Below are 15,179 nucleotides of genomic sequence, written 5' to 3' on the forward strand. Positions count from 1 at the left end.
GATTTCTCTCTCCCCAACCAGAGCAGTCTCAGGTCCCGCGTGATTGGACTGGAGCAGAAGCTGTGTTCCACTCACCAGCAGTCCCAAAATCCTGCTGAGAATTTTCTAATTCTCTATGGAGGCACTTAGTGCTATGAACTTTCCTCTTAGCACTGCTTTCATTGTATCCCACAATTTTGGGTATATTTTGCCTTCATTTTCATTGACTTCTAGAAAGCCTTTAATTTCTTTATTTCTTCCCTGACACAGAGATCATTGAGTAGAGCGTTATTCAGTTTTGAAGAGTTTGTGGGCTTTCTGGTGTTTCTGTTGTTAAAGTACAGATTTAATCTGTGATGGTCTGATAAGATACAAGGTATTATTTCAATTTCTGCTGAGCTTTGCTTTATGACAGACTATATGGTCAGTTTGGGAGAAGGGTCCTTGAGGTGCTGAGAAAAAGGCATTTGTTGGGGCTGGCCAGCAGCTCACATGTACAGGTTCAAGCCTGGAAGGCATCTTGGAACTGAAAGAAAAGAGGGAGCCTAGCCGGGTTGAGAAATAATGGAACCAAGACAACTAGTCTGTTCAAGGTTCAAATTTTTAATGGTGGACACGCTTTATAAAAGGGGGGGGGGGAGTCCATTCCCGCCAATTCATCCTTGGAGCCTGGAACCAGCTGCAGGTGATGATGTGCAGAATAGGGGCATAGTCTCCAGAATAGCTCCGGGCCTCTCAGCAGGCAGCAGTATCTTGAAGAGGAACAGTGACAGTGACTCAACAATAGAGTGATCTAGGGAGGAAGGCTCCACCCTAGATAATCTCCTTAGTGACAGCAAGGTCAAGTTCTGGCTCAGCCTGCTTCAGGCTTGTGGGAGGCTACAGGCATTCGTTTGTGTTTGGGTGAAGTATTCTGTAGATGTCTGTTAGATCCATTTGATTCACATCTATTTGTTTCATTATTTCTTTCTTTAGTTTTTGTGTTGATTGGTGAGAATAGAGTGCTGACATCTCCCACTATTATTGGGTGGGATTTGATTTAAGTTTTAGCAATGTTTCATTTCCAAGTGTAGGTGCTCTTGTGTTTGTGGCATAGATGTTAAGAATTGAGATATCATTTTGGTAAAATTTTCTTTGATAAGTATGAATTGTTCTTCCCTGACTCTTTTGATTAATTTTAGTTGAAAGTCTATTTGATTAGATATTAGAATGGCGACTTCAACTTGTTTCTTGGGTCCATTTGCTCAGAAAACCTTTTTCTAGCCCTTTACTCTTAAGTAATATTTATCTTTATTTAGTAGGTGTGTTTCTTGTATGCATCAGAATGATGGATCCTTTTTTCATATCCATTGTTAGCCTGTGTGATTTTATTGGGGCATTGAGTCCATTGATGTTGAGAGATATTAAAGATCAGTGGTTGTTAATTCCTGTTATTTTCTTGTTGTTGTTGTTAGTGGTGGTGGCAGTGGTGGTGGTGGTGGTGTGTGTGTGCGTGTGTGTATGTGTGTGTGTGTGTGTGTGTGTTTCCCTTGTTTTTGCTTAGATAGAATTTTAGATAGAGCTTTGCTCAACTCTTTGGGTTGGTCCTTTCCATGTAGTATTTTTCCATAGGTCTGGATTTTTGGGTACATTATTGTTTGAATTTGGATTTGACTTGAAATATGTTGTTTTCTCTATTTATAGTGATTGAGAGTTTGCTAGACCCATAGTAGTCTATGGGTTTTTAGCTATTGCAAGATATCTGTCCAGGCCCTTCTAGCTTTTAGAGTCTCTGTTGATAAGTTGGGTGTAATTCTGATAGTTCTACCTTTGTATGTTACCTAGTCTTTTTCCCTTGCTACTTTTAATATTCTTTCTTTGTTCTAAATATTTTGTGTTTTGATTGTTATGTATCAGGAGAATTTTATTTTCTGCTCCAGTCTAATTGGCGTTCTTTAAGCTTCTTGTATGTTTATAGGCATCTTTTTCTTTAAATTGGGACATTTTTCATCCATGATTTTATTGAAAATCTTTTCTGGACCTTGGAGCTGTGACTTTTCACGTTCTTCTATTCAAATTATTATAGGTTGGCTCTTTTCTTGGTATCCTAGAATTCCTGGATGTTTAGAGCCAAAAATTTTGTAGATTTAAAGAATTTCTTCCTAGTTGGCCACCAATAGGAGGTGAGGCCCTTGTTCTTGTGAAGATAATATGCCCCAGTACAAGGGAATGCCAGAGCCAGGAAGTGGGAGTGGGTGGGTTGGAGAGCAGGGCCTGGGGGGGGGTTACAGGGGGCTTTGGGGATAGCATTTGAAATGTAAATGAAGAAAAATCTAATAAAAAAAGATTTTCTTGACTGATGTATCAATTTCTTCTGTTGTATCTTCTACACTTGAAATTCTCTCTTCCATCTCTTGTATTCTCTTATTTATGCTTGTGTTTGTGGTTCCTGTTCTCTTCCATAAGTTTACCATCTCCATGATTCACTCAGTTTATATTTTCTTTATCATTTCTATTTCCACTTTCAGGTCTTGAACGGTTTTACTTATTTCCTTCACCTGCTTAATTATATTGTTTTGTATTTCTTTAAGGGATTTATGTGTTTCCTCTTTAAAGCTTCTACCTGATTGTATTTTTCTGTGTTCATTTCCTCTTTACAGGCCTCTATCATCTTTATATAATTAAATTTAAGGTCATTTTCTTGTGCTTTGGTTCTATGAGGATATCCAGGGCTTCCTCTAGTAGGACACCTGTGCTCTGATGGTGTCATATTGCCCTGGCCTTTGTTGATTGTAGCTTTTTTTGTTTGTTTGTTTATTTTGTTTTGAGGACTTTAAGCCATCTAGATGGCTTTAGTCCTGGATGTACCTGTTGTAGTAAATATCAGGAGGGGACCTATCCTTGATGATCCTGACATGGAAGGCCTCTGGTGGGTATCTTTGGGCTGTATGGTTCAGGATCAGCAGATCTGATGAACATGGCAGGAGAGATGGTGGGAGCATGGAAGTCTGACTGGGATAGCTGGCTGCTCAGGGCAGCTGGACATGCCTCGGAAGCCTCAGCAAGCATGGAAGATGGGTTCAGGAAGGGAATCACCTGTATGGTTATGGCCAACATGTTTGGTCACTGTGGGTAGAGTGGTGGTGGGAGGATCAACAAACTACTTTTAAGGGTGGACTGCATGCTTGGTAGTAGATAACCAAGAGAAAACAAACTCGACTTCATCTTGGAAATTCCTTGTCTCAATGTTGTGTAAGGGCTTTTAAATTTTTCTTGTTGTTGTTAATATAATTTAACTTTATCAATTTTAAATTCTGACAAAAATCCCCCTTCTCTCTTTGCTGGTCCCCCCCTCCTTTCCACCTCCCCTCTTTCCTTTCTTTGTCAACTCCTCAATGGCCAGCCTCAGTGGATATTAACTATCCATGGCATATTAAGTTACAATAAGTCTAGGCATCTTCTCTTCTATTAAGAATAGACCAGGAAATCCATTAGGGACAAAGGGACCCAAATTTAGGAAACAGAGTTGGAGACAGATCCCAATGTTAGGAGTCCCACAAGAAGATCAAGGTATACAACTGTAACATTAGGGTGGAGGGCCTATGTCCGCCCCATTCAGGCTCCTTGGATGGTGCATCAGTCTCTATGGATTCAGGTCGGTTGATTCTGTAGGTTTTCTTGTGGTATCCTTTACCCTTCTGGCTCCTATAATCTTCTCTCACTCTCTTTTGTGGGATTCCCCCAAGCTCCACCTAATGTTTGGCTGTGGGTTTCTGCATCTGTTTCCATCAGCTGATCAGTAAGAAAGCTTCTCTGATGATAATTGGGCAAGATGCCAGTTGCATGTAATTTTAAAAATCCATGCTAGCTCCAGCTAGATTTTAGAATCAGTAGCCCATTCCCCCCCCCCCCCCCCCCCCCCCCCCCCCCCCCGCGCGCGCGCCCCTCCCCGCCCATACACCTCAGCACCCGTTTCTTCTTTCCCAATGCCGAAAACAGCCTTTTGGCCCTGGTTCCTACAGCCAAGAACCAGGGCTGGCTTGCTATATTGCCCACGCCCATCCATCCAGAGAACGCCTGAAGCTACTGCTTTCGTTCCTTCCACAGACTGACTGCCGGGGCGGTTAGCCACACTGACCACCAATGATTGCTCAGCGGTTTTGCCCTCTCTCTTGCCCACCTAAATTGTCACAAATGGAAAACATCAGACAGCCTTAATATTAAATACTAGCCAGATATGTATCGGTAAATCTCCAACCCCAATAATCCTGTACAAAGAATACACAACGCAGTTATAATATTTATAAGCTGCAAGCCTAGATTGGGCAGACAAACCACTATACTACTCTATTCTCCAGCTATGAGATCCCTTGCTACTTGTGGCTCCTCCAGGCCATGTGGTCCTCCTCCATTTTCCACCTCCACTTCCTCCATCTTCCTTTCTCTCTGTCCCTCTGTCTTGTCTTCTCCTATCTTCCTCTCCCTTCTCTAAAACTTCCATTGCCCAATCACAGGCTCTAGCCTTTATTTGACTAGTTAAAATGTGGAGCAGGGTTCACATGGAATCATCTGAGTATGTGATCCACTCCTAGTTGGGGACAGGAGTAGAATCAAAATACAAACAACACCAAGGCAATCCACAATAGAGTCCACTCTACAAGTATAGCAGAATGCCATTAGGAATCATTTCATTGACTTTCTTTTTCTATTTGTATTTGGTTCTATCTTAGGTCTCTGAGCTGTCCAGCCTGTGGTTCCTGGCTCTCTGGGCAGTGTCAAGGGTGGGCTTACTCTCATGGCTGGCCTCAAACTAGATCAATCATTGGTTGGAACCTCCCACAATTTCTGTGCCATCTTTACTCCAGCACATCTTGAGGGCAGGATAAATTGTAGGTTGAAGGTTTTGTAGCTGGGTTGGTGTCATAGTCCCTCCACTGGAAGTCTTGCCAGGTTACAGGAGATGACCAGTTCAGGTTCCATATTCCCCATTGTTAGGATGTCTTACCTAGGGTTACTTTCATCTATTCAATGGGGAGTTTCCATTGCCTCAGGTTTCTAGCTTATCCCAGAGATGCTCACTGATTCCATTTGTCTCTCTCAGTACTCTTTCCCTCTGTCTTTCACTCATCTGATCCCTCCTGTACCCATTCCAACCCATAACACTCCACTATGTAAATGTATCACATTTTGTTATCCATTCTTTGGTTGTGGGCCATCTCGGTTGTTTCCAGTTACTGGATATTATAAGTACAGCTGTTGTAAACATAGTTGATCAAGTGTCCTTGTAGTAGGATGGAGTGTCCTTTGAGTATATGACCAGGAATGGTATAGTTTGGACTTGAGGTAGATCGATTTCCAATTTTTTGAGCTACCACCATATGGATTTCCAAAGTGACTATACAGATTTGCACTCCCTTCAGCAACAAAGGAGTCTCATTGTTCCACATGCTCGCCAACATGAGCTGTCACTTGTGTCTTTAATTTTAGTGATTGTGAAAGGTGTAAGAATTTCAGAGTTGTTTTGATATGCTTTTCCCTGATAGTTAAGTATGTTGAATATTTCTTTAAGTGCTTCTCAGCTGTTAGAGATTTGTAGAGATAATCTCTTGTGGTAAATGGAAGCATCATCTGTCAATAATAGGCTGATTGATCAAAGAGCTTGCCATGGATTGGACTCAGTCAGTCCCTCAACCCATGGGAGGTTCCCGGGTCAGGGTCCCGGTTCTCAGGTGAACAAGGAGTCAGCAGGATGACAAACAGATACAGACACCAGAGAGAGTGCTGTATCTGAATGTAATGTCTCAAGGCGAACATCAGACTTATAACACCGAAGAAAAACAAGGAAGTTAGGTGATACATCAGTCAAGGTACATCGAGATGCATAATGGCTCTTTACACAAAACAGAGGAAATGTATACATAAGAGCTAACAGGAACCAGGAAGTGTTTACAACTGAGATACTATCAGCTCTATTTAAAGCTATTCACAGGAGCCAGGTGAAAGGGCTAATATGTACAGGTGCAATTATGTTCTATTGTATAACTCACCACCGGGGCTTCCCACTCTTGCTAATCTTTTCATGAATAATACTCTAGTTCCTCCTTAAATCACAACCTTCCTTCTTCCTGACCATTGTAAATTCCTGCATATGGGAGTTACTAGGCTGTAATTCTAAGTTTACTTTGTTGAACTAGCCCTGAGATTTTTAGCTCTTATCCAGTATAATACTGCAAGAAGCATGCAAGTTCCACACATCACAGGAACAAATCTGGTTATGGGACACCAGAGAATCTCCAGGAGACACGTTTCCATAGAAATTTTTATATCGAAAAGATTCTTTGTTCTATACATTTAGTGTTTTAATTATTTTGTGGTAGGGGCACTTTCTAGTCCTATCTATTTGGTGTTTTGAAATCTTCTGTAGGCATCCTTTTCTTTAGGTTAGGGAACTTTTCTTCTATGATTTTTTTTCTGGGCCTTTGAGCTAGTAATCTTCTTTTATTCCTATTATTCTTAGGTTTGGTCTTTTCACAGTGTCATAGATTTCCTGGATGTTTTGGTTCAGGGCCATTCTAGATTTAACTTCTTTTTTAAACCAATGAATCTATTTCTTATATCATATCTTCAACTTTCTCTCATGTCTTGTATTCTCTTGGTGATGCTTGCATCTGTAGTTCCTATTCGTTTATGTAGATTTTCCATATTCAGAATTTTCTCAGTTTGTGTTTTTTATAATTCTTTTATCTTGCTTTTAATGTCTTGAACAGTTTCCTTGGCCAGATTGTTTTCTCTTGTCTTTCTTGGCATTCTGTAAGTGATTTATTGACTTTCTACAATTTTTAATTTTTTTTCATTATTTCTTTAAGGTTTTTTTCCATTTCTTCTTAAAGGACCCCTATCATCTTCATAAAGTCAGTTTTAATGTCTTTTTCTTGTGTGTCACCTACATTGGAATACTCGGGACTTGCTGTCATAAGATAGCTGGGCTCTCATAGTGCCATATTGCCCTGCTGCTCTTGATTGTGTTCTTACTCTGGCATGTAGGCATCTGAGTTTGGGATGATTTAGGTATAGGTGATGATTTCTGAGTTTGTCTTCATTGGATGGGTGATTTGTTCCTTGGTTTCTGTTTCCTCTTTGGAATTCTGGGCTTTGTGACCTGGATTTTTGGCAGTCTGCTTGACCTCTGAACTACTAAGAGTTTCTGACTAGATTGGGGGCTTGACTTATGGCAACTTGTTTGGCTTTAGGGACAGCAGGGCATCTCTGTTCTTCTGAGTGATGTAGCCTGTACCTTTGCATCAGAGTCTGTTCTTCTGAATGATCTGACTTGTATGAACTGCGCCTGAGCAGCTAGAGACTGCTGGAATTGGGGCTAGGGGTCTGGCTATGAGACAAGCAGTTGGTAGTGGTGGGAAGGTGGTAGAACGTGTCTTGGGGAACCTAGTCTAGGGAGTGGGGGCAGTTCAGCAGGCAGGGGCTCATTCACCTGTCTTTCTGACTGGCTTGGCCTGTACCTTGATATTTTATCTTATTATTTTAAATTTGCTTTATACTTTTCCTTTTCTCCTTTTACACTATAGATCCTTTGCACATATATTATGGTTTCAAGATTAATGCTTTTGTGGGATTTTTAGGAATGGAAACAATATGGTCTCTGTTTCTTATGCCCTTTTTTCTTCTTTCTTTCTTTCTTTCTTTCTTTCTTTCTTTCTTTCTTTCTTTCTTTCTTTCCTTCCTTCCTTCTTCTTCCTTCCTTCTTTTCCTTTCTTTTCTCTCTCTCTCTCTCTCTCTCTCTCTCTCTCTCTCTCTCTCTCTTTCTTTCTTTCTTTCCTTCCTGTTCAATTCTGATGTGTTAGGTTTTGTTTTGTTAACTTACTTTATTGTTACCCCTTAGAGGCCTGTTTGTTTTCTAATGAGAGACAGAGGGGTAAGTCAGATTTGTATTGGGAGGGGAGGCAAGGAGGAACTCAGAAGAATAAAGGGAGGGGAAAACTGTAATCACACGATATATTATGTGATAAAAATTAAAATAAAAGAAAAAAACATGTTGAAATTTTAATTGAGGCAGGTCTATTTTAAAGCATTCTTTTCAGTAAAAATTTGGCTTATCTTATAAAAGTAAAAGCTACCTTCTTTATAGTCTTGAAAAGTGATTCGTATTAGCATCAATAATTTGCAGCTCATCACAGAATAAGTTTGTTAATTTTTGAATTCTTCTTCTTAGATGATGTGTCAGATGCAAAATGAAGTGTTGGATACAGTATTATAGGACACACATTCTAAGATGATTCCTTTGTTTCTTAAATTATGGTTAATACAGAAATGTTGGTAATATATGGGTAAGCAGAAAGACAATGACATGGCTCTGAGAACTTTTGTTCTTGTTTTTTGTTCCATTAAGCCCGTAAAAGTTGGCAATGTGAACAGAAAAGCAAACTGACAAGTATCAATGTCTACTGGGTAACCGATACTTTATTCAACATTTTCTATTATATTATCCATTATATTACTTGTATATTACCTGTATGCTTGTAAATACTACATACATGTCATCTTGTTTTGGCCATGGTATGATGTGCCCTTGTAGAAAATCTCCTGAATATGCCAGTAAAATTTAAATGTTTATATTCTTCATTTCTTTTAACATTAGATTTTTGGATCAGAAGCAATTATTATAGTGAAGTCCAAGTTAGTTGTGTTTGCCCTGTGTTTACAGTTCAGAATACCAACAACAAAACACACAACTTTGTGTAAATATTTAGCAGAGACAAGAATTGAATGTAAGGAAGTATTTGACCGAAGCTCAATTACTGCTTTGTAATGTACTACATCCCAGGGCAATGCTGCAATGAATCAAATGATAAACAGATGAGATACAGATAGATAGGAATTAAATTTTTAATTCTGTCCATCAGCTGCATTAGGAGTATTAGCTGTCCATTTTAGCATTCTAAAGTGAAGGAATTGGAACAGTGACTGTTCTTCACTTCTGTGAGTGGTTCCATTCAGGACACACACAGTAAAACAAATATAGGACCTATTTTTAGCTTGACGTTTTTCAGAGGATTGCTCTATAATTACTTCAGATTTCTACTATTAATCCTCCTTACTAATGTATAAACATTATATCAGATTTACTGTCAGGGTTAGAAGAATGCCAGTCTTGGTACTAATCCTTCTAGAACTTGAAGGAAGGGATTTTGATTTTGCCTCAAAAAATATTTTTATTTGTTTTTAAATAAACCCCCACAATTTTAGTACAGTTATAGCCACTAAAACTTTATCATTCATTTATTCCGTTAAAGGAAACACTGTCAGTCTAAATGATATGCATTGGACATCTAAGAAATCTCACAATTTAATGAAATCTCTCCTGAAATTTAATATTACCGTAAGAACTACAGTTAGGGTTTTCTCTCTGTGTTAGTTAGCCTGGAATGCTGTCACAAGATGCCACAGGTGGGATTAAACTACAATGTTTAATTTTCTTACAGTTCTAGAGATAGGGAGTCTGGCATGGGCAGGTTGGAACTGAATCCTGGGCTTCTAGGCAGCAGTTTCTTGCTATATTCTGAAATTAGTTCTTTGTGTCTCTGTGCTTACTTGACGGAGCTCTTTTTTTTTTCTTGCTACAAAATATTTTTTATTAGATATTTTCTTTATTTACATTTCAAATGCTATCCCCAAAATCCCTATATCCTCCCCCCACCCTGCTTCCCGACCCACTCACTGCCACTTCTTGGCCCTGTCCTTCCCCTGTCCTGGGGCATATAAAGTTTGCGTGTCCAGTGGGCCTCTCTTCCCAATGATGGCTGACTAGGCCATCTTCTGCTACATATGCAGGTAGAGACACAAGCTCCGGGGTACTGGTTAGTTCATATTGTTGTTCCACCTATAGGGTTGCAGACCCCTTCAGCACTTAGGTACTTTCTCTAGGTCCTACACTGGGGGGCCCTGTGTTCCATCCTATAGATGACTGTGAGCATCCACTTCTGTATTTGCCAGGCACTAGCAAAGCCTCACAGGAGACAGCTATATCAGGGTTCCTTCAGCAAAATCTTGCTGGCGTATTCAATAGTGTCTGCGTTTGGTGGCTGATTATGCGATGGACCCCCNGGTGGGGCAGTCTCTGGATGGTCCATCCTTTCATCTTAGCCCCAAACTTTGTCTCTGCAACTCCTTCCATAGATATTTTATTCCTTATTCTAGGGAGGAATGAAGTATCCACGCATTGGTCTTCCTTCTTGATTTTCTTGTGTTTTGNAAGTTGTATCTTGGGTATTCTAGGTTTCTGGGCTAATATCCACTTGTCAGTGAGTGCATTTCAAGTGACTTCTTTTGTGATTGGGTTACCTCATTCAAGATGATATCCTCCAGATACATCCATTTGACCAAGAATTTCATAAATTCTTTGTTTTTAATAGCTGAGTAGTACTCCATTGTGTAAATGTACCACATTTTCTGTATCCATTCCTCTGTTGAGGGACATCTGGGTTCTTTCCAGCTTCTGACTATTATAAATAGGGCTGCTATCAACATAGTGGAGCATGTGTCCTTATTACCAGTTGGAACATCTTCTGGGTATATGTCCAGGAGAGGTATTGCTGGATCTACTGGTAGTACTATGTCCAGTTTTCTGAGGAACTGCCAGACTGATTTCCAGAGTGGTTGTACCAGCTTGCAATCCCACCAGCAATGGAGAAGTGTTCCTCTTTCTCCACATCCTTGCCAGCACTTGCTGTTATCTGAATTTTTGATCCTAGCCATTCTGACTGGCATGAGTTGGAATCTCAGGGTTGTTTTGATATGCATTTCCCTGATGATTAAGGATGTTGAACATTTTTTCAAGTGCTTCTTAGCCCTTCGGTATTCCTCAGTTGAGAATTCTTTGTTTAGCTCTGTACCACATTTTTTATTGGGGTTATTGGAGTTTCTGGAGTTCAGCTTCTTGAGCTTTGTACAAGGAGATAAGAATGGATCAATTTGCATTCTTCTATATGATAACCACCAGTTATGCCAGCACCATTTGTTGAAAATGCTCTCTTTTGTCCCACTGGATGGTTTTAGCTCCCTTGTCAAAGATCAAATGACCATAGGTGTGTGGATTCATTTCTGGGTCTTCAGTTCTATTCTATTGATATACCTGTCTGCCACTGTACCAGTACCATGCAGTTTTTAATCACAATTGCTCTGTAGTACAGCTTGAGGTCAGGCATGGTGATTCCCCCAGAGGTTCTTTTATTGTTGAGAATAGTTTTTGCTATCCTAGGTTTTTTGTTATTACAGGTGAATTTGCAAATTGCTCTTTCTAACTCAGTGAAGAATTGAGTTGGGATTTTGATGGGGATTGCATTGAATCTGTAGATTGCTTTTTGCCAGAATAGTCATTTTTACTATACTAATCCTGCCAATCCATGAGCATAGGAGATCTTTTCATCTTCTGAGATCTTCAATTTCTTTCTTCAGAGACTTGAAGTTCTTGTCATACAGATCTTTCAGTTTCTTAGTTAGAGCCACACCAAGGTATTTTATATTAATTGTGACTATTGTGAAGGGTGTTGTTTCCCTAATTTCTTTCTTATCCTGTTTATTCTTTATGTAGAGAAAGGCCACTGGTTTGTTTGAGTTAATTTTATATCCAGATACTTCATTGAACCTGTTTATCCGGTTTAGGAGTTCTCTGGTGGAATTTTTGGGGTCACTTATATATACTATCATATTATTGGCAAATAGTGATATTTTGACTTCTTCCTTTCTAAATTGTATCCATCCCCTTCATGTCCTTTTGTTGTCGAACTGCTCTGGCTAGAAGTTCAAGTACTATATTGAATAGGTAGGGAGAAAGCAGCCTTTTCTAGTTCCTGATTTTAGTGGGATTCCTTCAAGTTTCTCTCCACTTAGTTTGATGTTGGCTACTGGTTTGCTGTATATTGCTTTTATTATGTTTAGGTATGGGCCTTGAATTCATAATATTTCCATGATTTTTGTCATGAAGGAGTTTTGGATTTTGTCAAATGCTTACTCAGCATTTAACCAGATGATTGACAGAGTTCTTAGTGTCTATTGTTTTCATAATACTAATCAAATCTGGGTTACTTTATAGCATTATTTAAGTTAAATTGCCTCCATGTATGGAATGCCCAGCTCCCTAAATAGTCAAAATTAGGGCTGTATGTTTAATATGTCAAGTTTGGGAGGAGACAAATGGCCCCAGGTGCTGGTATTATGGCATATGTACTGTTTGACATTTGTGAAAGGTTTTTGTGCTAAAATTTTAATATTTTCCTAAGGGAGTCATACAATCTATATTTTAATAGCTGTACTTTACTTGCTTATCAAATATCATCTTAATTGCTTGTACTTTATTTTCTAATAAATACATTTCTTTATTCCTATTAAATGACATGTATAGCTATGAATGAAGTTACTATAGATATTTATGTGCAAGTTTTTCTTTGTACATAAGCATTAAAACATTTAGGTAAAATACAATGAATTAATTTGATATTCAAAGTAAATTATAGATCTTTAGGGTATTGCAGTTAGAGTATAGATACAATGGTTATTTACAATGTCATCTAGAACAAGAACTTAAACTTTCTATAAAATTACCTCAAGATGGTCTTTAAACCTAAATGTAAACATAGAGGTGTTCCAATAATCTTGAGGAAAGTTGATAAAAGTCCAAACCAAGACAGTAATAGCAGTTGGGATACTGAGGGCAGCAAGAGATGAAAGATTACATGGTATATTCACTAATACTTGAGCAAAAGAAAAAAAATGACTTTCATAAACTTGTTGAAATTAGCAAGGCTCTCCGTAGGTTCTTTAGGTGAATATGTCTGGTTGATAAGACATGTAGATTGTCAGTTCAAGAGAGAAGTCTGACATCAAAGTATGTATCTTAGAACCTGTAGCGTGTGTGTATGTGTGTGGCAAGAATAAACTATGACATGCCCAACTTTTCATGAGTAAATAAAAGACTAATCAACAAGGACAATAATATGAGTGAAATAAAGCACAAAAAGAGAAAATGACAAAAAGCAAACAAAAAACAACTTTGCCATGAGTAGGGACTTCACTGTAATCTTTCTATTATAAATAGTAGTAAAGAATTGGTTAAATAAATCAATTATGTGTAGGGAGAATGCAGATTTTATTAGTTAAGAGCATAATTGTAATTATAATATGGTGGATGATAACAGAAATTAAGAGTAAATAATAAAGATAGTTGTAAAAATACAGCAAAATAATTAACATTAATAACATTTATATTTACATCCGTGGTGCATTTAGCTAAGTATATTTTTAAAACTATGAAATAGAATACCAAGCCTTATTTACCATAAACACTCAAAACCAACTTACTGGGTTGAATTACACTGTGGTTCTTTTAACATGTAAATCATCATCTTCTGTGTACTGGACTAAATGAGAGATTTTGTTCATTTATTTTGCAATGAAGGTCATCGAACATTATTTATTGGAGTCCATGTGCCCCTGGGTGGAAGAAAAAGCCATCGTCGTCACAGGCATCGTGGTCATAAGCACAGAAAGAGGGACAGAGAGAGAGATTCGGGACTGGAGGATGGAAGAGAGTCCCCTTCTTTTGGTAAGCATTGTTCTCCGTGTTTGTAATAGATTATTCCCTCAATGCATCAGCCACATTCTTCCTTCCTTCCACACTCTTTGAGCATCTTTACTGATGTGTAAACCTAAGGTATGCATCACTGGGAACCACATTGGTTCCTGGGCAATCTCTAAGCAATGTGACTTCTCCTGCAGATCACTTTTGTCTGTTTCTTTAGTAGAACCAAGCCTTTACTTTTAATCTTATTCTACAGTGGGCCAAATTAAATGCCCAATCACATGCTGAATTTTAAATCATTTTCTAAACAACATCACACTCAATTTGAGATTTGATATTCTATATAGTAAAGATATGCAGTATTTCTATGCTGAAAGAAAGTGTCAAAGAAATATTCCAGTGACTTAAATAATTTTCTTACTTGGAAGAAGTCCAAAGAACATATTGTAAGACATTACTGCAAGTGCCTCAAAACTTTTCAGAATTTAGTTTCCAAAGACATGTAGAATAAACAGAGAAAAATTCTAAGGAGCAGGAGGTTTGTCTGCTGGGAATATGGGTATTTCAGAATGTTAAAGTGCAGTATGGGTCAGAGAAACCTGGAATAATTTGCGCTAAAATCTCTGTCAGTCATTAATTTAACAATGTCTTTGGAGAAGCATTTGAGTTTTAGTATTCTTAAGAATTTTCTCACCCCAGTATATGCTCCATACTATCAAACATGATGCTACATGTTATATGACATGGGTTTTTAAAACCTAAATTTTAAAAGGAAAAGGCTTATATATAAACCTAAAGGTGATTATGTTTATGTCACAAGGAAGTGATGTCTGGCTTTAGTTCGCCAGAGCCAGTAGTTGGAATGTGATTTCTTAGTGAGTTTTAGTTATGTTGTGTAGTGGTGGCAGTAAGGATGTTTTGTCTACATACAATCTTTTATAAAAACAAATGATGTAACATTAATTATTTTAATTTTTAGGTGTGTATATGTATGGCCTCATGTGTATGTTTGTATGTATATGGATATAGATAGATATACAATGTGTGTGTGCAACCATGTAGGGGTCAGAAGTTGACATCAGATACTTTCCTCAGTTAGATATCACATTTATTTATTTGTTTCTATATTTCTTTTTCTTTGTCTGTTTATAGTCAGGGCCTCTTAGGGAACTTCACTGTGTCAGTAGACTGGCTGGCTAGCAAGCACCAGGGAGCCTCCTTTCTCTTCTTTCCTAAGAGCTAGGTTGTGCTGGACATGTGATGCCAGGCCTGGAATTTATGTAGCTGCTAGGCATCTGAATTTAGGTTTCCATTCTTGCTCAAAAAGCAGTTTACTGACTAGCAATTGGCCCCTTTCATCTGTTATCGTAATCAACAAATGCAGTAGTTCTCCTGAAGCTGAGATCATATTTAGCCCTCCTCTCTACTGCAACAAATGGAAACTGCCCAGTTTTGTGTCTTGCTATTTTTACGGTCATCCTTTCCTAATTTCATTGAATTTAAAATTTTATTTTTAAATGGGAATAGTAATGAGTACTATAGAACAACCAGTTTGAAGCATGAACTCATAGTTAAAAATTAGGGAAACATCACCCTTCTCAATAGTCACAAACAATATAAAATACCTTGG

At 38.4% G+C, this 15,179-nt stretch overlaps 1 protein-coding gene across 1 annotated transcript in view; it reads left to right on the forward strand.

Moving 5' to 3' along the window:
• Window positions 1-15,179, forward strand: part of LOC110287578 (sodium-driven chloride bicarbonate exchanger-like) — a gene marked incomplete at its 3' end in the record, with an annotated part of 308,235 nt that overhangs the window by 275,753 nt on the left and 17,303 nt on the right. The window contains exon 11 of the mRNA XM_029473719.1: window positions 13,427-13,573. Within this exon, the coding sequence (XP_029329579.1) occupies window positions 13,427-13,573 (147 nt within the window). The remainder of the gene's footprint in view (window positions 1-13,426; window positions 13,574-15,179) is intronic.

This window comes from Mus caroli, assembly GCF_900094665.2.
Source record: "Mus caroli chromosome 2 unlocalized genomic scaffold, CAROLI_EIJ_v1.1 2_unlocalized, whole genome shotgun sequence".
Classification (NCBI taxonomy): Eukaryota; Metazoa; Chordata; class Mammalia; order Rodentia; family Muridae; genus Mus; species Mus caroli.